We start from the raw sequence: 22,511 nt of genomic DNA on the forward strand, positions 1-22,511 counted from the left end.
AACTGAAAATTTTGACACCTCGGAAATCCCATTAGATTGTTCTTCAAAGTAGAACTTTGCTAGGCCTCTGTATTTGAGCTTCGCTACAACAAAGAAGAATCAATGTCATGACTACTCATATAACTGGAAAAAAAAAACTTAAAAACATCATTATATATATATGTTTTCTTACCGCAAATAGAGCTTGCTATAGAGTCCACAACTTGTGCATATCCATACTTATTATGTTGACCACTAAAACTGTCATTCATCATAGGAAATTCCAAAGCGAATTCACATCCTGTTAAATATCTCTCCATGGCATTTCCTGTCTTCATGTTTAGCCTCCATTCATAAACACGAGAAAAGAAGAGTCCTTTGTTGAGACCCTCGGAACTAGACTCTTTGTTTTTTGAGATAGGTTTGAATCCTTCAGAGAACCACTGGAATTTATCATGGCCGTGATCTGGTCCTGGAATTATTGATTCTAGTGACCGGAATCCCCTTACAACGACCTTCATCACAAGAATTCATTGTTGAATAAATTTAATTGGATTTTTTTTTAATAGTGAATACAAGAATGCTGATAAATCACAATATGTTGCTTTATTTTTGTTGGGCATAGAGTCACGCCCTCACGCCGCGGAAGCGATATCACCTGAGAGATAGTCCTGGCTTTCGTTTTCACAAAAGCACAAGTTAACCTCTATATTCTTGTTTCTCAAAGGAAATTAGAATAGAAAGAGAAGTATTTTAACAAAGTGAAATATACACTCTTCCTCTCATCAGTTCTAGGACTGAAATATCGAGGGAACCTACAAGCAATGGCAAACTCACAGTTAAGACAATACAGACACGAGATTTACGTGGTTCGACAAACTTGTCTACGTCCACGGGAGGGGGGTTTTACTATGAAGAAAAATACCAAACTTATACAAGCTCTCATCCCCACACCTTTCCCATCTCACTACCTCTCCTATTTATAGGAGAAGAGAGATGGGGTATGCCTTGCTGGATCCGACTGGAGGAAGGGAGGAAGAGTATGGGGGAAGGCAGAGAGTATGGGCAGAGGTACAAGAGCATGGGAGAGGAACATTGGGCATGGGGAACACTCACTGTCCTGTGTTCCCCCACGTTCACAATTCTTCACCTCGTTCATCATTTGATAAACCTTAAATTTTGGACGATCACCAGAAGAACCCCACGAGCATCACCAGAGAGTTCTGTAATTATTCACCAGGCCAAACCAGCTGCGCCACTAAACCGCTGCTGCCTACGTACCCTCCACCGGGATCAAACTAACCGTAGTTCTGTAATTGTTCTCCAAGATAGTCTCCACCACACCCCCATCATTGCCTCGAAGGGCCATGCCCTCTTGGACAGATCAACACGGGCTGATATGAAGCAAGTCCAAATAATGTTAGAACTTGCTGCCTGTCACCACCTTAGTTAACATGTCTGCGAGATTCTCATTTGTGTGCACCTTCATGAGAGAAATATCATCTTCCTCTATGACATCCCGCACAAAATGATATCTGTCGTCGATATGTTTAGTACGGGCATGGTGAACTTGATTCTTCGCCAAGTGAATCGCATTTTGACTGTCACACCACAAGTTCACACTCTTCTGCTCAATCCCCAAATCGTCTAGAAGACCCCACAACCACAATGCTTCATTCACTCCTTACGCTATGGCCATGTACTCGGCCTCTGTAGTAGAAAGTATAATTGTAGCTTGCAACATCAATCGCCAACTAACTGGAGCCCCATGTATCCTGAATACATAACCAGTAGTAAATCGATGTCTATCTAGATCGTCTGCATAATCTGAGTTTACAAACCCGACGATCTGACATGTATCTCCACCAAAACAAAGACCCGTATTCACGGTACCTTTCAAGTACCTCATGACCCATTTCACTCCTTCCCAGTGCGTCTTTTCCGGATTCGCCATGAATCTGCTGACCACACTAACCGCCTGTGAAATATTAGGACGTGTACACACCATTGCGTACATCAAACTGCTAACTGCATTAGCATAGGAAACACGCTCTATGTGTACCTTATCTTCCATTGTAGTGAGAGATTGTTTATCTGAGAGCCTAAAATGTGGTGTCAATGGAGTCACCGTCGACTTTGCACTTTGCATCCCGAAACTCACGATCATCCGCTCTATGTAGCCCTTTTTGACTCAAGAACAATCGTTGATTCGCCCGCTCTCTTCTAATCTCCATACCCAGTATTTTCCTAGCAGCGCCCATGTCCTTCATCTCGAACTATTTACCAAGTTGAGATTTTAACCTATCTATCTCCACCTTACTTCTCGAAGCAATAAGCATGTCATCCACATACAAAAGAAGATAGATATAATCATCTCCACGAAGCTTTCGAATATAGACGTAACAGTCATACTCGCTTTTGGAGAACCCATGCTTTAGCATAAAGGAGTCAAATCGCTTGTACCACTACCGAGGAGATTGTTTTAATCCATAAAGTGATTTTCTCAAACGACATACATGATTCTCCTTATCCTCAACCTTATAGCCCTCAGGTTGATGTATGTAGATCTCTTCATCCAAGTCTCCATGCAAGAAGGTTGTCTTTATATCGAGTTGTTCCGGTTCAAGATCACAATGAACAATAATACTCAATAGCACCCGAATAGAAGTGTGGTTTACCACCAGAGAAAATATCTCATTGTAATCCACACTCTCTTTGTGCAAACCCCTTAGCCACTAGCCTCGCCTTGTACCTCGTATCACCAAGCTCTGAAGGATCTTCTTTTCTTTTATACAGCCACTTACACCCTATAACTTTCTTTCCTACGGGCAATGGGACCACCTCCCATGTTTGGTTCTTCCGGAGAGATGTCATCTCCTTCTCCATCGCAGCCAACCAACTCTCGCTATCTCTATCCTGAATAGCTTCCTTGAAGGAGACTGACTCATCTTCCTCCACCGAGAGTGCGTACTCAACCAAATTAACCTGCTCATAATGCTTCAGGGGTTGATCAGCGCCCAGCTTTTGTACCTGCTTGTATGCTTGCCTTGGCCTAGTGGAAGCCAAGCTATCCTCGAGCTGCTATTGTTGTAGTGTCCTCTTGCTCAAGCTCATCATCTACCTAATTTCCCACTTGAACACGACTAGAACCTGGTTGGTCTTTAGGTTCTATCTCAATAACCTGAGACTTAGAATTCCCAACAGTTTCAACACCATCATCCTTGGGCACCATAGGAATCATGGACTTCTCATCAAAGGTAACGTCCCTGCTGATCACGAACTTCGAATCTTCTGTACACCATAGGCGATAGCCTTTTACACCCTTCGTATACCCCAAGAAAATTATCTTCTTGGCCCTAGCGTCAAGCTTTCCATCGTTGACGTGATAGCAGTACACCCAAAAATTCGGAGCCTCTCATAATCTGGATGCTCCCCTGAACACACCCGATAGGATGTATCACCATCCAATGTAGAATGTGGGGATCGATTCACAATATAGCAAGCTGTAGCAATTGACTCTGCCCATCATTTTTTACCCAAACCAGCATATGATCGCATACTCACTGTTTTCTCCCGTAGTGTTCGGTTTAGTCTCTCCGCGACCCTATTTTGTTGTGGTGTAGATCTAACTGTCCAGTATCTGGCAATCCCCTCCTGATCACAAAAATCCTTGAAGGCACCATCTATATACTCTGTACCGTTGTCAAATCTCAATGTCTTTAATTTCTTTTCTGTCCTGTTCTCAACCATCGCCTTACACTTATTAAATGTCTCAAATACCTCATTCTTATGCTTTAGAAAATAAATCCAAGCATACCTCGAATGATGATCTATGAATGAAACAAAATATCTTGAACCACCCTTGGAAGTTGTCGAATCCGGACCCTAAACATCTGTGTGCACATAATCTAGTATACCTCTGCTCTTATGATTGCTTGTCAAAAATCGGACCATGTGTGCCTTTTCATACACGCAATCCTCGCAAAAATCCATGCAAGGCTTTTACAGATTCTTCAACAAATCATCCTTACTGAGCAGAGCTAGACTCTTCTCTAACATGTGCCTAAGCCGCATATGCCATAACTGTGTGTGCTCACATGGGTCTCCACCATTTCTATCAGTTCCAACAGTTACATCTCCCGTAACCGTAGTACCTAAGAGAGTATATAGGTTGCTATGACGAATGCCCTTCATCGCTACTAAGGAACCCCGAACAACCCTCTTCACTTTGTTCTCTGTTACAATCTTACAACCCCCGGAGTCTAAAGCACCAACTGAGATAAGATTCTTCCACAAGTCGGGAACGTGTCTTACATCCGTCAAGGTTCGAACCACTCCATCATGCATCTTGATCTTGATATCACCTAGCCCAACCGTTTTACAAGCATGGTTGTTCCCCATCAATACGGTTTCACCATCAATGCTCCTGTAGGTAGTAAACCACTTTCTATTTGGACACATGTGGTAAGAGCAACCAGAATCAAGTATCCACTTCCCAGAGGTATTCTCGCCACCCGTGACGACATAGCATTCTTTATCGCTCCCTTCCCATGAAACGTAGCTCGCCTCTTCCTTGCCTTCTCGTCTTTCAGTCTTGTTGTTGTTCTTCTTCCCACCTACTCTCTTGTTAGGATAATTGACTTTGAAATGCTCTAGCTCACCGTATTTGAAACACGTTCTTTCCGCAAGAGGTTTTGATTTTGATCTAGACTTTCCTCCCTTACCTTTTCCTCGCTCATTGCCCCTTCCTCTGGCAAAAATCCCCTGCGCTTGTTCTTTATTATCACCAGTGGCCATATCACTAGTTATAATTTTTCAAAGATCATCCGCTAGAAGCGCCGTTCTAGTCTCATCCAACGACAAACTGTCACCCACAAGCATCAGTGTTTGAACCAGATTCTCATAAGACTTCGGCAGAGATAGAAGTAGTAGAAGTGTCTGATCCTCGTCTTCCACTGTCACCTTAATATCATCCAACGAAAAACTTGATGTATTCCCGGATTGATGAACCCTCCTCCATATTGCAAGTATACAATTTGAATTTTAAATAGATCCGGTTTGTTAGACTCTTCGTCATGAAGGTACTCTCTAACTTTAACCACACGCCCGCAACCGTTTCCTCCCCGTCCACCAAGAAAGCTAAATCCCTTTCAAGGCAAAGGATAATCAACACACGTGCTTCCAGATCTAGCTCATCCTAATCCTCATCAGACATATCCTTGTGCTTCTTCTCTTTTCCCGCTAAAGCTTTGTGCAATTTTTGCGAAATCAATGAATTTTTCATCTGCATCCTCCAATAGGAAAAATTATTCTTACCATTGAATTTTTCTATCTCGTATTTTCTAACTTTAACTGTTTTACTTGTAGACGCCATTTTCCGCTAGTATTAATAAAACTGCTTCTCTCAGGAATTTTAACAAATACCTTGTGTTTTACCACACAATAACCAAGTACCACCTCAAATCGGAAGTTCTACCACCACCAATCTGATCAAGGGCTCTGATACCAATTATTGGACGTAGAGTCACGTCTTCACGCCACGGAAGCGATATCACCTGAGAGATAGCCCTGGCTTTCGTTTTCACAAAAGCACAAGTCAACCTCTATATTCTTATTTCTCAAAAGAAACTAGAATGGAAAGTAAAATATTTCAACAAAGTGAAATATATACTCTTCCTCTCATCAGTTCTAGGACTAAAATGTCGAGGGAACCTACAAGCAATGGCAAACTCACAGTTAAGACAATACAGACACGAGATTTACGTGGTTCGGCAAACTTACCTACGTCCACGGGAGGGGGGTTTCACTATGAAAAAAAATATCAATATAGGAGAAGAGAGATGGGGTATGCCCTGCTGGATCCGACTGGAGGAAGGGAGGAAGAGTATGGGGGAAGGCAGAGAGTATGGGCAGAGGTACAAGAGCATGGGAGAGGAACATTGGGCATGGGGAACACTCACTGTCCTGTGTCCCCCCACGTTCACAATTTTCACAATACCATTGGCATTTGCTAAAAGATGCATTAATATTGCATAATCAAGAGCACATACTCAATAGAGGTTACAAGTTGTAAATATTTCAAGTGAGAATAAAACAAAATGTAGTGAGATGAATACCTCACAATAGCTAAAAAAATATTAGGCAATAAATCATCCATATACTGTTTACTTCATGATTATTACCTCATCCCCATTCTCAAAGCAGTTGATGATGTGAAAGACACAACATCGTTCTACCTCAAACCATTTGACCGAATCTGCATCTCCATATCGAGGCATCACTCCGATTCTCCCATAACTTTCTTTATCATACTTCATCAGCCTACAAGCATAAACCAAATACGAGTAAATCTTAGACCCGCTAATAAAATGTAAAGGTTATGGATACTTACGGTCCACCTTGGATTAGCCTATTTATGTCAACAGTGATTGGGAAATCGAGAATTATATTGTACCTATAACACACAAAGGATATGTCAGAATCAGAGCTAATATAGAAATGTTCGGAAGAAGACTCAAGTGAAACTTACATGTTAGTGACTCCTATATCATGGCAAACGATGCTTCTTTCAAGCTTGAGATCAACCTTGTGCTTTAGTGTCCTTCCATCAGCTGAACTGGTTAAAAGTAGACATAATAAGAATAAAATGTAGACAGTGTAACAAACTCAAGCATTTAAATATGTAGAAGAACCTGAGAGGATTCCTAAAACCAGATAAGGTTTCACTGCATCGGCCCCAACAATGACGAGCTCACCAGATCCCGGGGCTTTCTGTGAATGACGTAATATTTATGTGATTTCAGTATGTATAAATTCAAGATGAAATTTTAAGTTTAGAAAAACAAATTGAAGACCTTTGGGTGTGCAATGAAAGGTCTACCCCATTCTCCATTGCGGTCCCAATTACCAAGTGTCTCAAGGCTAAAAATGTCAACCTCTTGTGGGATGTGATTTTCTGCAATTGAGTAAATCTTCCCAGAATGTTCAAAGACATTTGTATTGCTGATGTACTTGTTTATTTTGCCAAATCTCAGCTGCAATAATGACATTATGAAGATAATATCAAAGACAAATGAATTAACATTATAAACATCTAAAGAAAAAGATAAAAATAGTGACCTGGTTGAGGAAATATGCGGCTAAGATGGCAGCAGAATCGCCCTCGATGGCAGGGAGGAAGCAGGGCTTGTTCTTTTCCTTTTCGATCCGGAACGTATCGGACTGTATGTATCGGTTCTTGTAAGACACCTTCCATTTTCCGCTATCAGCATCTCTAGCGAAACGTATAGCATGAAGCATGCCTTCACCTTCCACCCATGTTTCGCTTGATCTCCCGAACACTGATTCTGTTGATTGCAAAGCTCCAAACAACGGGTTCGATCCTGGGTTCATTTCATGAAACAAACACAGACTTACACCAGATAGTCCAAATTTCTACGCTGGATTATGTAGCAGAAGAAATTTTTATTGTCTCGACTGCACATGAGTTGGTACACCAAGAATCCTTTATTATTAGTGCACCAACCGAATCGTATGTAGGAATCACTAAATAGTTTCTCGTGTCAGAGAAATGGCCATAGGTATTGCCAAATATTCTTTTAGCTGATACAAATATGAACACAAATATCTTGGTATAACGTCTATATTAGATGGATATAAGTACACATTAGAATATCTAATGATTACTACAAATATCCTGGTATAATGTCTATATTAGATGAATATAAGTACATATTAGAACATTTAATGATTATTGCTTGGATTATAATCTAGTTGATGAAAAAAATATAAGTTGATTAGTGCAATTAACAAAAACATGGAAATTCACCTTAGCTTCGTGGAAGTTTACATGAAAATGTTTAAACATGTTGAGAGAACAAATGGATTTGTGCGTTCCCGACCAAAATATCACATCACTGAATATTTAGATGTAGTTGAAATACGTATGCGTTAAAGACAAATTCGATATATTTATATATATAAGCAACATGCAATGAAGGATTTTCCTCTCCGGATGCTACTGAAAACCTCATAACAAACTCAAAGCTCTGACTACCATCAATCTTTCAGAGAATGGAGCTTTTATGACTGATGAGGACATCAAAGACTCCACGGATTCAAAAAAGATCCTTTTTTTATTTTTTGCGTTACTGTTCTCATTGATAAAAATTTCATAATCAACAGCATCAAGAACAACATCCTCTTTGCGTGGGGTTTGGAAGATCAGGTTGCCATCTCTGAAGCACTCCCACAGTAGGACTTGCCTATTTCAAAAGTGAAAGATGTTTTACAAACAAACCTAAGGGTCTGTTTGGCAAATCTATCCAAACTGGGCAAGCCTAGTTTTATTTTTTAACTAGGTCAAAATTGAACTAGCCGGAACTGAACCAATCCCTACGTAATTCAATTCCCGCCTAGTTGAAAGTCTCCAAAATGAACTAAAAGCAGGTGGACCAGGCCTAGCTTTTTTCCAATAATAAAAAGATTACTAAAACTAGATCAGGTTTGAACCTGGTCCGGTTTTAGTAGTTTGCCAAACAAGGCTTAAAGAGGGGACCTTGGTCCTACCGGAATGATCTCATCTTAACTTATCTAGGAGAAGAACAAGAGGGTGGAAGATTATGTTTTCAAATCCTCTCCTTTATGGATTCAATTCCATAAAATTCCACCATGCTCATCCAGCCCTACAGTTGGCCGCAAACTTAGGTCTCTCATACGAAAATCCTAGAAGATGGAGATCTGTCTCCCTCTCTACCATGGTGGAGATTCCTTCAAGTCAAAATTGAAAGCCCATATTATATATAATATATATATATATATATATAATATTATATATATATTATATATATATATATATATATAATATATATATATATATATATATATATATATATTACTAATCATCTTTAAGTATGTGGTTAAGCCCAGGCCAGGAATTATGGAAAAATAGAACTCTTAGACTTAATCATCTTTAAGTATGACGTTAAGCCCAAATACATAGAAACATCAACTGCGGAAACCCTACTTCTGTGTAGGTGATCCCTTGAAGGAAGTTCAAAGGATAGAAACAGATGTATCCATTAGAGAGCATTCATATTATACATGTGAAACATGATTTCACATCGGAGCTAGGTACTCCAAAACCTCATCCTAAGACAGAGATGCTCCATCAAGAGATTGGTTTTCACATCGGAGCTAGGTACTCCAAAACCTCATCCTAAGACAGAGATGCTCCATCAAGAGATTGGTTTGGGGTGAGTCATAGAACTCTTAATGGATACGTTAGTGTAATAGCCATTTGAGGGCTATTTTCGAGGGATAACCGTCCCCACACTATCTCCTATTTTAATGGTCACATAATCCATAATTAAGAGGGTCATTAACTCTCTCTTTTAGCCTATAAAAGGAGGGGAGATCATTCATTTTTAGCATCATAAGGATCATCGTAAGAATCAAAGGAGATCTACAGATCTAGACACACACATAGACAGATTTCATTGAGTAGAAGTGTCTAGAAAAGACTGAGCTATCTTTCACACCACTAAACTTCCATCAACAGTAAAAAAAACTCGTCATCTTAATCAGTGCGTCAACGGAGTACAAAATTTATACGTTACCGGCACACAGAAAAGAATCACAGGAAATATAATTTTTTCTTTATTCATTACATTCTTTTATTATAATTTGTGTCAATTATAATTTTAAAAGACCCAAAACAATATGACGACTCTGCTGGGGACTTCTTTCTCCTCCGACGAGAAAATTGTGTCAGACAATGACACTAAGACCCTCAGATCTTTTGCTAAATTGCTAGTCATTGAATTTGACCAAGCGAAGTTCGAAGAATTCATGTCTGCGAACCACACTTCATCCAGGACGACTGTTTGTAGTTCTTGTATGATTCGCCACAGTGTGACTCTCGGGTCTAAATCAAACCCTGCGTGTGTAAAGGCAACCTTTGTTGAAAATAATTTGATCTTAGCTAAAAGCCAAACTAACTTTGCCAAGAATGAAGAAATCTCAACCCTCGCCTCAAATGAAGCTTAATATCTTGTTTTATCTGCTGATTTGGGACATCAATCCATAACTCCTTCAGGAGTTTGATTTAAAAACATATCGCGATACTTGCTATGCTTCCTCGGTAGAAGCTAAGGATGGGGGAAATCCCTCACCAAAATTCCTACAAGGGAATAATATCATCAATGATGAATCCGCTGCACAAAAGTCTAGCCAACGTCGCCATAAGTGATGTTCGCGTTTCAAGGCCAAAAGTGGTGAAGTTGGCTCTCAACCTAGAATTAATGGTGATCTAAGAGATTTCTTATCTCTGAAGAGAGCTTGTCAATGTCAGAATTGTGCGACCCTTAGAGAAGTAGTTTCGGCAGTTCAAAACAATTGCCAATGTAAAGCTACCCCTATGAAAGAATTAATTTTCAGTGATATCAATCATGGTCCTGAACCTTCAGATGTTCGGACTAAACGACGACGATGTACTCAAAAGGATAAAATGCAAGAATTCACTGTCAACATGATGAGTGTAATTTTTGAAGATGATGACGAAAGCATAAATAGCTCGCCCGATCCAGTGTATTCTCCTAGTATTTGATCTATATTGCCGGAAGCTGATGGTGTGTATCGTCGCACTAGGCTAAGACAAAGAGCAGTGATCCCTTTCGACTACTTTTCTCCCCAAGCGTATATTTCGTAAACTTCACCTCAAGTGCACTAACCCACGACTATCGTCGCCAACTCTGCCATAGCATCTAATGCAACCTCTAGCTCAAGTCAAGAGTGATAATAGGATGTAGATATGACGAACCGAGAAGATCTTCTTGCTCAAATGGCAACTCAGAAGAAAGACTCGAATAGAAGGATTGAATGTTTGGAGAATATGGTCGAACAACTCTTATTGGTATCTCAATCTCAACTAAAATCTTCAAAGGGGGAAAAGCCGATTAGTGAATCCTCTCGAGAAGAAGATGCAGAGCACCAAGACGGTGTAGCTTCTGAACATGCGAGATTACAAACAACAATTCCTTCAAAGCCAAGCAAGGGTGCAAAGGCTCTAGAGGACATTCAAAAACAGCTCAATATTCTTTCTCAACGAATAGAGCTAAAGAAGGCTAGAATCATCCGACCTTATCTGTCGAGTAGGAATGGTTCCCTACCCGATGAAATTTAAACAGACAACGTTGCATACATTTGACAGTAAAGGTTCTCCAAACCTATATATTTACTACTTCCAACAACTAGGAATGTAGTAGGTAATGATACCATAAATGCATGTCTTTTCATCGACACTCTTCAAGGGTTAGTCTTTGATTAGTTCTAGAATCTGTCTTAAGATTCAATAAGATCATGGGCGGATTTAGAATCAAAATTCCTCTCACACTTTCACGAGGAATAATCTAATGTTACCATATCCAAGCTCCTTTTTGTGAAGCAAAATGGAAATGAGACAGTTAGAGAATACACTGAAAGATACTGCAATCTGACATTGCAATGTCGAGATATGTCTTTGTCGATGTTATTTCAGACTTGTCGGCACAATTTTGTGGTATGGATTGAAGCTCACATGGGTGTCGTCACTGCCCACACATGAAAGGATCTGATCAAACAAGCTGAGGTAGCAGAAAAATCAGCACAACATTTTAACAAATTCGAGCCTCAACACCAATTTCAAGGGCAACAAAGGCAAATAAGGGCAAACTTCACAACCGAAAGCTAAAGAAATTTTTGCCATTGAAGTTCAAAATCCCAACAATAACTAGCAAAGAGAACCAAGGAAGAACTTTTAGCGTAACTATTCAAAGATGAACATACATTTGTTATCTTCCATGTGCTCAACAAAGAGAACCGCTTACAACTTCCTAAAACTCGATGCCCTGAAGAAATTGGGAAGACCGATGACCCCAACTACTACCTTTATCATAGGATGTTGGGACACCCAATAAAGAATTGTTATATCCTTAAGGATAAGATCCAAACCTTTATTGAATCAGAGATCCTCAAGTTTAAACCTGAGCAAAAGAAAGTCACTGCGAACATGGTGACTCTTCAATTCGGTTCCATGCCGGAAATTCAAGCTCAAAGTTCCTACTGCAAGAATGGAAGTGGTGAACTATGACCGCCAAGACCGACAAAGTCAAGTTTTATTCCCTCTTACTATAACAAGAGGTAAAATGATGTGGGTATATCCCAACCTCCTCCAAGACGAGAATTGGACTATTCAGAGGTCCAAGAATAAGCGTAAAATAAAGAATTACAATACCGTCTCTGCAATTATCAAAGAAGAATCTCTACACAACATTTCACTCACTGATTCAGAGGGAGAGAAGATAGTCATTGCAGGAACAATGTCCGGTAAAGATTATTTGAGAGACTATGATCAACTAGGCCCATCCAAACAATCCGAATCGACCAAGCAAAAAGAGACTCAATTTGATAAAGCTTTGTAGCGTCCTCCAAGTGATCGCAAGGTCCCGTTCCGATACAATGTCATGGCCTAATTACTCATATAACCTTATTTAAACTATTACGTTTATCAAAGGAAACGAGTGAAGCCTTAAAAGAAGCTCTGAATGATTGTGAGGTGTTTCTCGCCTACTTGAGTAAACCTCATCAGAATGAAGAACACAAGCAATGCTATTAGTGTCAATAGTAGACGCATTGTATCACCTTCACTCCTGAAGAGATGCTCATCAAAAATCACCATCACAACCGACCACTTTACAATACTGGGTATATACGATCGGCAAAGGTCGAGAGGATTCACATCGATCTAGGCTCGACATTGAGCATAATTTCGTAGAGATTTTTGAGCTTCTTGCGTATTCCCCTTCATAAGCTCTCAAAGACTTCTACTGCCATATTCGGCTTTAATTCTAGCAGTAGTCGATCTCTCGGAAAAAATTGACTCAAATGTCAAATTTGTGATTTGAAGATGGAAGTGACTTGCTATGTCATTGACATCGAAACATCTTATGACCTTCTCCTTGGACGACCATGGATCCATTCTAACAAGCTCGTTCCATCGATGCTTCATCAATTCTTCAAATATATTGACAAGCAAGGGATCTAACAAAGGGTTGATGCTGAAAAGTATGCTTTCATGGTGGTAGAGAATTACTTTACCAACTCTCTCTTTTACAATGAAAATCATACAATCGAGATTATCCTCCCTAATAATGAAGAAAGTGATAATAAAGTAGATGTCGAGCTAGACCCCAGCAATGATCTCATATGGGAGATAGATTCACTTATAATTACCTTAGAGGACTTGTGTATCGACTAGTCTATCGAAGATCAGGGCGACTGGATCTCTAATGAATAAGAGTTTGTTTACAACTACTCTTTAGACTCTAAGTCTGAAAACTCAATGGTCGAAACTCTGATGTCTGGATTAGCTTTAGAACTTGTATTGCATATGCCGATAAGCGAATCATACTTGGCTTGTAATTAGCTAGGTAACTCAGAGGACACTACCTTCATGATTCAACCAAAGAGAGATGCTCCAAAACCAATCATCTTCTAAAAAATTGAGCCACGATATTATTTATCAAGTTTGGATGAAGAAACTAAAGGAGCGTCAGAATTCTCTCGATACAGCCAACAGTCTTAGCACATTATGGCAAAATGGGATACAGTCTCACTACTAAGCAAGAATTAAATTTCAATTGAGGATTAAGAGTTTATTTAATCTCTTTTATACAAAAGGAGGGGTTTTATTATTATAATCGAACCAAACCTGACTTAGTTATATTTCTCCTGAAGCTGAATCACAAACAAGATTAGCATTGGACGACTTCTTAAGCAGTTCTTAAGATACGTTCATGTTTGGTGGAAAATTTGAAGTAAAAAGAAATGAAGGAAAATTAATCTGTATTCCTTTAATCTCAATTACAATTGGATTTCCTGATTACAAAAGAGAGAAGAATTGATCTGGATTCTCCCCTTTGTTTAATTCTGGGTTCTTCACGGTGGCGATGAGATGCCTCCCTTAAATGCTCGCGTCGAGTTTGCTTCTCGTTGACGATCCGACATCTTATTTCACTGGAACGTGATCTTCTCCTCACGATTTGACGTTGTGGAGAACTTGTCTGGCAAGTTTTAGAACTCTGAACGAGTTTAAAACTCTATAAAAGAGTCGATTTAACCGCAATCGGTCTATAAGCCAAGGATGAAGAAAGCTCATGTTGCTGATCTCCAAAGCTCCAGCAATTCCCCTCAAAGATCTCTTTTTTGCTGCCGAAAAGAAGGATGAAAGATCCAGCCTGAACTAAGCTGATTTCTTAGTTATTTATAAGGGATTAAGGGGTGTAATCGCCCCCTTAATTCGCTCCTAAGTGGGGCTAATGAGATGTAACCGCCCCTTAAATCACTCCTGAGTAGAGTTGTGATCCCCTCAGATCGTGGAAAATAGTTTTAAAACCGTTCAGCTCGTGTTTGAAAGAGTCAAACGCAAAATTCGTGTTCTGGTGTGAATTCTGCGTTCAAACGTAGTGTCTGAAAGCTTAAACGCAGTGTCTGAAAGCTCGGACGCAGCGACTGGAAGCTCATTTAGCTATTTGTTGGAAGCTGCGTTTGGCAACGGATGAAAGCTACGTTGGCAGCTTTCGGAGGCTGCGTTTGCGGCCGAACATGAGCTGCGTTGGCAGCTGGATCTGAGCTTTGTTTGCAGCGTTTGAGCTGAATGTGAGCTGCGTTTGCAGCCAGTTTTGACCTGCGTCCGCGGTCGAATTGGTGTTGCGTCTTGATGATGGTACGTGGGGAGGACTTCCACGTCTTGGTTTGAAGAGACCGTCGATTTGTAGTCCCTTTCTGTCAGAGCGTTGCAAAGATCGTCGTTTTGTAATCTTCGCTTTAGCTTTTTGATATGTGAGAGTCGTCAGATTGTAACTCCTGATATTAATTATGAAGGTTGTTGATTAGAGCTTTCATCAGTTATTATGAAGGTCGTCAGATTGTAATATTTATCGATCTACGTGAAAGTCTTTAAATTGTAGCCTTTTGGAAGTCGTCAGATTGTAACTTCCATCATCGGTGTTTGATGGGGAATCAGCTATCTATTGTGATTTTTAGACAGCCTACAGTTCAACTAGGATTCTAACATTAACCTTAGAATTTTACTTGATAAATTCACAGCTAACATGGTTTCATATGACCTAACTATGGATCTAGATGAATCCGAAGTATTCAAAGACGCTAAAGACGATTCACGGGTGAAACAACTTGAAAAGTAGTGGGAGTCATGCTTTGAAGTCAGTATAGCACCTACCAAAGATAAAGTGGTTCAGATCAACATAAGCGACGAAGTAAATCCTAAGTCTATCTTCATCAATGAAAGTTTTTCATCAGCTGAGAAAGAAGAACCCGTACCTCTTCTTCAAGAGTATATTGATGTATTCGCCTAGAGTTACAAAAACATGTCGCGTTTGAACCCTAATATAGTCGTGCATCATCTCAACATCGATGCTAAGATCAAGCCTGTCAAACAACAATAGCGACGCTTCCATCCTAAGTTGATGGAGCAAATCAATAGAGAAATTTGCAAACTCATACAATGCGATTTTATTCGTGAGGAGCAGCATCCCGACTGGCTAGACAACATCGTGGTGGTAATGAAAAAGAATGACAAGATTCGGATCTATATTGATTTTTGAGACATTAATCTTGCTTCATGAAGGATGAATTTCCTCTCCCTATCACGGACGTCATGGTTGATAATACGTGTAGGTTTGAAAGAATGTCATTCATGGATGAGTTTTTTTGATACAACCAAATCAAAACGCATTCAGATGACCACAAGCATATAGCTTCCAGAATACCCTTAAGAGTATTCTACTATACAGTAATGCCCTTTAGTCTAAAAAATATTAGGGTAACTTATTTAGCACGCTATGAACATGATCTTTCGTGAGCATTTGTGCAGGATCGTGGAATGATGCTATTTTTAGGGATAAAATTGTCGAGCCCCCTCGTTGTTCTCACTTTGGCTGAAGTAGATACCATTCAACAATTGACAAGTATGACTTTCTCAGGAGCACTTTTCAAAAGTATTGTCACCCTACTCCTGTTAGATAAAATCAAATAAAAGTTATGCAAAATCCAAAATAAAATAAATAAGAAAGTCTGGCCTGATTGGAAGCAGTCGTGTAAACACTGTCCTAGAAGATTAAGGACTCGCATATCACCCTGACATAGATGATCCCCTCTCCCCTAGCGGTAAAAGCCCTCGGAATCGGTCGGCCTCTGTACTCGAGCGAGAGTTCAGAGCTTCTGCTCAGATGAAGAAGATTGTCGAAAATAACACCAAAATATGAATGGAAAATCGCTTTTGAAAGCAGAGGAGAGAAGAGGAAGAGACTTGTTGTGTGCTATCCGAATGTGAATAAGGGGTGTATATAGGGTAGAGAAACCCTTAACGGTCGCTGGATCCAAGCCCACGTTCCCAAATCCTACGCACACGTTACCCTAATTCACACAGTCGTTACGCACACAAAAACGTGTAAAATAAAGCCAGAGGAAAAAAAACATATGTGTGCGATGCGGCACTGGTGTGGAGTGGCGCGAGTGCCCCGCGGCGTGGCAAGGCGTGGCGTGCGCACGTTTGTATATGTGTTATGCAAAGCCCAAAACAATACAAAACCCAAAATACTACTCAAATCCCAATAAGAGGAGAACCATTATAAACCCTCTACTATTCATCTCCTTAGTCCATGTGGGACTATTCATGAAGGCAAAATTGCCTTTTTTTTCCCATAAGTATAGCCAACAGTCCCCCCCCCCCCAAAGGCAATATTTGACTGAAAACACAAAAATCAATAAATAAATTAATAAATCACAAAACAGATATAGATTGCACAACCTTTCGTATCGTGAATTTGGGGGAGGTAGCTTTCGGTTTTGAATCTTTCCTTAGTGAGTTTATCGTCACCTGAGGGACATAATGGACTAGGCATTGAATTAGGCCCCTTGAACCAGGTATTAATGAAAACACACATAATACGCCTTCATCTATTGAGTAAAACGGATTGAGCGTTAAAGGTCATGCTCACAATAAACCGACTCATGAGAATTTCTAGGGTTAGCCCAGCCTCCCCCCTCCAACCGCGGCCATCACGGTTCCTCTCATGTAGGTAAGTCCTCTAAGGGTACTACAGTCGGATATCATACCCTTCGCAATACACCCGTTGGACTTATTAAGAGTAAAACTCAACCTAACCAGGTGTATCATAAGAGCATCGTCACTATAGAGAAGGAGAAGTAGTTGATGCTACCATAAAGATATATGAATATATCTAGGTCGATGCTCCACCACGCGTGTCACTAGTCCAGTTTGTTTCTACCATATTGAACCTATATTGGGACTAAGTCTCTAAATAAATGTTGGGTTACCACTGTCAGTGACCTCACTTATGGTCTTAACCCTATCTCCCTCGATGAATCCAGAACCACACTCCTAGATAAACCCTTAGAGAAAGGGTCAACAAGATTCTTTTCAAACTTTACAAAGTCTAAGATCACAAGTTTGTCTAGCAGGCGTTGTACATATTTATATCTTATTTGAATATGTCTGTTCAGTTTTTTATTTACATGTACTTGTTTTAGAAGCTCTATGTGGATCTAGAATCAGAATAAATGGAAATTAGAGGAGAGGGTTTAGGGACCAAAGAAAGTTCATAGAGTAGATCTTTTAACCATTCTGCTTCAGTGCAAGTGGTATCAAGAGCAATCAATTCAGACTTCATGGTGCCCCTAGCAATTACTGTTTGCTTACAGAATTTTCAGGATACAGCAACACCACCAAAAAGAAATACATATCCAGATGTAGACTTTGCACTGTTTAGAATCCGTGACCTAGTTGGCGTTACTATACCCTTCTATAGTATCAGGGTACCTAGTGTAAGTCAAATAATAATCAATTGTGCCTTTCAAGTATTTAAATACTCTCTCTAAGGCAATCCAATGATCTTTGCTAGGATTGTCGGTATACCAGCTCAGCCTCCCTACAGCATAAGCTATATCGGGTCTAGTCCGGTTGGATATGTATAGAAGAGATCCAATCAATTGAGAATACTTTAGCTAGGAGACGGGTTCACCTTCATTCTTCTTCAAAGATATAGAATAGTCATAAGGTGTAGAAACAGGTCTAGAGTTATTAAAATTAAATTTGATCAGCATTTTCTCAATACTATAAGAAAGACTCAAGGATATTCCTCTAGTGTCTCTAGTGATTTTTATTCCAAGTATCATGTCGGCAAGACCTAAGTCTTTCATGTCAAAGTTCTTGAAAAGATAATCATTAACTTTTAAGATTAATTCAAGAGTTGTTCAAAAGATAATGATATCATCAACATAAAGATAGAGGATGACATAGTCATTGTTTATCACTTTAGAATAAATACACTTAGCGTGTTCATTCACAGTGAAACTATATTGTGCAATGACTCTGTTAAATTTTTTGTGTCATTATTTAGGAGCTTGTTTTAGACTATACAGAGATTTAACAAGTTTACAGACTTTGTTTTCTTGACCTTTGGCAATGAAGCCTTCAGGTTGATTCATATAGATTTCTTTATCTAGATCACCATTCAGTAAAAGTAGTATTTACATCCATCTGATGTATGATCAGCTTATGGATAGCAGCAAAGACTAATAATACTCGGATAGTTGAGATTCAGGCTATAGAAGAATATGTATCAAAGTAATCGATGCCCTTTTTCTGAGTATAGCCTTTAGCTATTAATCTAGTTTTATATTTATCAATAGAACCATCAGCTCTAAGTTTCTTCTTGAATATCCACTTACAGCCAACATATGTATAACCTGGAGGTAAGTCGGTGAATATTCAAGTATGGCTTTCCATGATAGATTTTATCTCATTATCAACGACTTTCTTCCAGAAATGAGATTCAGGTGAATCCATTACTTCCTTAAAAGAGCTTGGATCACCTTCAACAAGAAAGGTAAAGAAGTCTTCTTCAAAGTCCTTTTGAATTCTACCGCTTTTACTTCTTCAAGGTTCAATATCAAGAGGATGAGAAGAACTAGAATATGGTAGATCAAAAGAAAGAGATTATGTAGGATTTTCTGAGATTTTGGATTTGAAAGGAAAGATATTTTCAAAGTAGGTTGCATCTCTATCTTTAATGATAGTAGTGTTGGATATGTCACTGATTTCAGAGTTAATGACTAGAAATCTGTTAACATTGCTATCTATTGCATATCCAATAAAAACAGCATCAACCGTCTTAGAATTAATTTTCCTCTTCTTAGGTTCGAGAATAGCTACCTTAGCCAAGCAACCTCAAACCCGGAAGAAGTTCAACCTATGAGTTCTCCCCTTCCAATATTCATAAGGAGTTATATCAGAAGATTTGTGGGGAATCCTATTAAGAATGAAGCAGGCAGAAAGAAGAGCTTCACCCCAGAGATTTTTAGGTGCTCCTGAACTGAGTAACATATAGTTCACCATGTCCATTAGGGTTCTGTTCTTTCGTTCAGCTACCCCGTTAGACTGTGTTGTATAGAGAGCAGTTACCTCATGAATAATACTGTGTTCTTAGCAATATTCAGTCATATTATTTGAGGTATACCCCCCCATCAGATCTTAGAATCTTAATCTTTTTGTCAAGTTAGTTCTCAGATTCAGCTTTATACACCTTAAACATATCTAAAACTTCATCTTTAGTTTTGAGAAGATAGGTGTAATAATATCTGGAGTGATTGTCTATAAAAGTCACAAAATATCTCCTACCCCCTCGGGTGAGAACTCGATTTGAATCACACACATCACTATGAATTAATTCAAGGGGTTCAGAGTTTCAAGTTATAGACTTGAAGGGTTTTTTAGTGTGTTTCCCTTGAACACAAATCTCACACTTAGATGAGGAATCATGAGAAGATTTAGGAATAATGTTCAATTTAATCATTCTCTGGAAAGTTTGGAAATTAACATGTCCAAGTCGTCCATGACAAACATCACAAGACTCAATAATTTGTGCAACAGAAGACTCAGAAATTTTATTAGAACCGAAATTGATTACATTGAGCTTGAAAAGGCCATTACAAGTAAAACATTTTCCTATGAATACATTGTTCTTTGTAATCACAAATTTGTTAGATTCTTTTACAATCTTATTCCAGCTCAAAGGAGAAGAGATTCACTAATAAGGTTCCAATGGAGAGAATAAACATGATAAACGCTTTACAGATTCAGAGCTTTCCCAGAGGTCATGATGAGCTCTATGCATCCACTTTCCATTATTTGTTTAGTGGAGTCATTTTCTAAGCTTATGCTTCCTCCACGTGATTCCTGGTAAGTAGAAAACAAAGAGCGATCATTGCAAACATGAATATTAGCTCCGGAATCCAAGTACCAATCAGTGGAAGAAGTAAGAGAATTTACAAGATATGATGAAGAGGCTAACATGAAGGAAGTTGGATTTTCTTCAATCATATTTACTTTATTGGGTCCATTTTCTTTAGGAGCGGGTTTAGCCGGTTTCTTCTTCCGATAGAAACAGTTGGGAGCCAGGTGGTTGGTTCTACTACAGACATAGCAGAACTTTCCATTAGACATGTGGTTGGAAGAGTTGTGATTTGATTTGGAGGAAGATTTGTTGAAGGATTGCTGGTTTTTGTTGAATTTCTTCTCTTTGGGTTTGAAATTCCTAGATTTAGGCTTATCATCTACCAAGTTCACTTTAGCTTTCATTTCAGTCTTGGTTTTAGAATTTTGTCTATGCTGGTCTTCAATGCGAATAGCCTTGGGGGCTTCAGTTAAGGTTAGATCTCCTTATTTGTGTTAGAGATCTCTAGCAAATCTAGACCAGGAGAGAGGGAGTTTATCAATCAAACAAGAAACTTTAAAGTCATCAATAAAGGAGTTTCCCTTTGATTGGAGGTGATGAAGGAAATCTAAGAATTCATGAATTTGTTCATTTATGAGTTTGTCATCAACCATCATGAACTAAGGAAGAGGAGGTGAAACGTAGAATTCCAGCATCATTATAGCCTTATTTAGCTTCAAGAGCATTCCATAGGTCTTTAACACTTTTGAACTCATAGTATATGTCATAAAGGTTGTTTGCAAGTGCACTAAGAATTCTATGACAACAATGATAGTTTATTTCTTCTAATTTCATAGAGCTAGAAAAGGAGCTAGCACCAGAACCAAAAGTGGAAGGAGTTGGTTCAGGTTGAGGACCATACACAGGAGAGTTGGAGGGTTAAGATCCACTAGATGAAGACTCAGGAGTGTCCATGGCAGATAGGAGACCTAGGGTGGTGAGCCCATCTGATTAGCCCATCGTTTATAGTTAACACCGGTGAACTTCTCAGGTTTGATAATCTTGGAATGATCAGGATTAACCATAAGTCCGATTTAAGTTTACTAGTCTAGGTATTTTGAAATCTGATATGGGTAAAAAAAAAGTTTTCTCAATACCAATCGACTAGCTATTTGGGAGATTATGACTTTAAAGGATGAGATTGATGCAAAATGAACAGAACAATATTAACTAATAAATATGAAACAGTTTACGCAATCATTGCAAGAATATATATATATATATATATATATATATATATATATATATATATATATATATTATATGAGGAAAAGTGAATCTAAGGTGACACACTAGGCTCCCACCTAAGGACCGGCCTAAAATCACATCATTTCCTCTTTTTTTTTACGATCGCGCTCGTTGAAACTGGATCTACACGTTCTTAAACCAAACACACCAATTTTGGAGTAAACTCATCGTGTTTTGACCCTTTATCCACTCACTGTATTTTAACGGTTTCGAATGAATAGAACTTTTTACAGGCTCAACGAATGGTCAAAACACAACGGGTTCACCCAAAATTGATGTGTTTTGAGTTTAAGAACATGTAGATCAAGTTCAACGGAGCGGATCACAAAAAAAAATTTAGGAAATGATGTGATTCTAGGCCGCGTCCTTAGGTGGGAGCCGGGGTGTACCTTAGATTCACTTTTTCCTATATATATATATATATTAATATTATATATAATTATTATATATATAATATATTATATATATATATATATATTATATATAATATATATTTTTTCTCTTTGAATTAATTTCCTAACAATAACAGAAAATCAAGTAATTTATTTCGGAAAATATTTATAACAAGTAATTATTTAAGCAATAATCAGCAACAAAAAATAATTACTGCAATTAAAATTTTAGCTGAACAGTAAAAAAATTTCCCCGAGTGACAGTAACTTTTTCCTTCTTTAACGATATTATTAATTAGTAGATAATCAATTATTTTTTCTCTGCGAACAGTAAGTTTTTATGAACAATAAATATTTTAATGAACAGCATACCTTTATTTTAATGAGCTTTTTCTTTAATATTTATCCAGTTGAACGGTAATGAATAGTAACAGAAACTAAAATTTTTTGAATGAACAGTAATTTCGGATTAATTCTTAGCAACTATATTCTTAATCCGAAACAAAAGTTATGCAAAATCCGAAATAAAAGAAATAAG

At 38.7% G+C, this 22,511-nt stretch overlaps 1 protein-coding gene across 1 annotated transcript in view; it reads right to left on the bottom strand.

Moving 5' to 3' along the window:
* LOC109839960 (carotenoid 9,10(9',10')-cleavage dioxygenase-like) overlaps window positions 1–22,511 on the bottom strand; it is a 34,329-nt gene that overhangs the window by 1,168 nt on the left and 10,650 nt on the right. Inside the window, exons 4-11 of the mRNA XM_020408432.1 lie at window positions 7,099–7,361; window positions 6,834–7,013; window positions 6,672–6,750; window positions 6,509–6,590; window positions 6,371–6,433; window positions 6,162–6,300; window positions 173–494; window positions 19–83 (exon numbers count right to left, since the gene is read on the bottom strand). Of these exons, the coding sequence (XP_020264021.1) occupies window positions 19–83; window positions 173–494; window positions 6,162–6,300; window positions 6,371–6,433; window positions 6,509–6,590; window positions 6,672–6,750; window positions 6,834–7,013; window positions 7,099–7,361 (1,193 nt within the window). The remainder of the gene's footprint in view (window positions 1–18; window positions 84–172; window positions 495–6,161; window positions 6,301–6,370; window positions 6,434–6,508; window positions 6,591–6,671; window positions 6,751–6,833; window positions 7,014–7,098; window positions 7,362–22,511) is intronic.

Source organism: Asparagus officinalis, chromosome 5, assembly GCF_001876935.1.
Source record: "Asparagus officinalis chromosome 5, Aspof.V1, whole genome shotgun sequence".
In the NCBI taxonomy this organism is placed as follows: Eukaryota; Viridiplantae; Streptophyta; class Magnoliopsida; order Asparagales; family Asparagaceae; genus Asparagus; species Asparagus officinalis.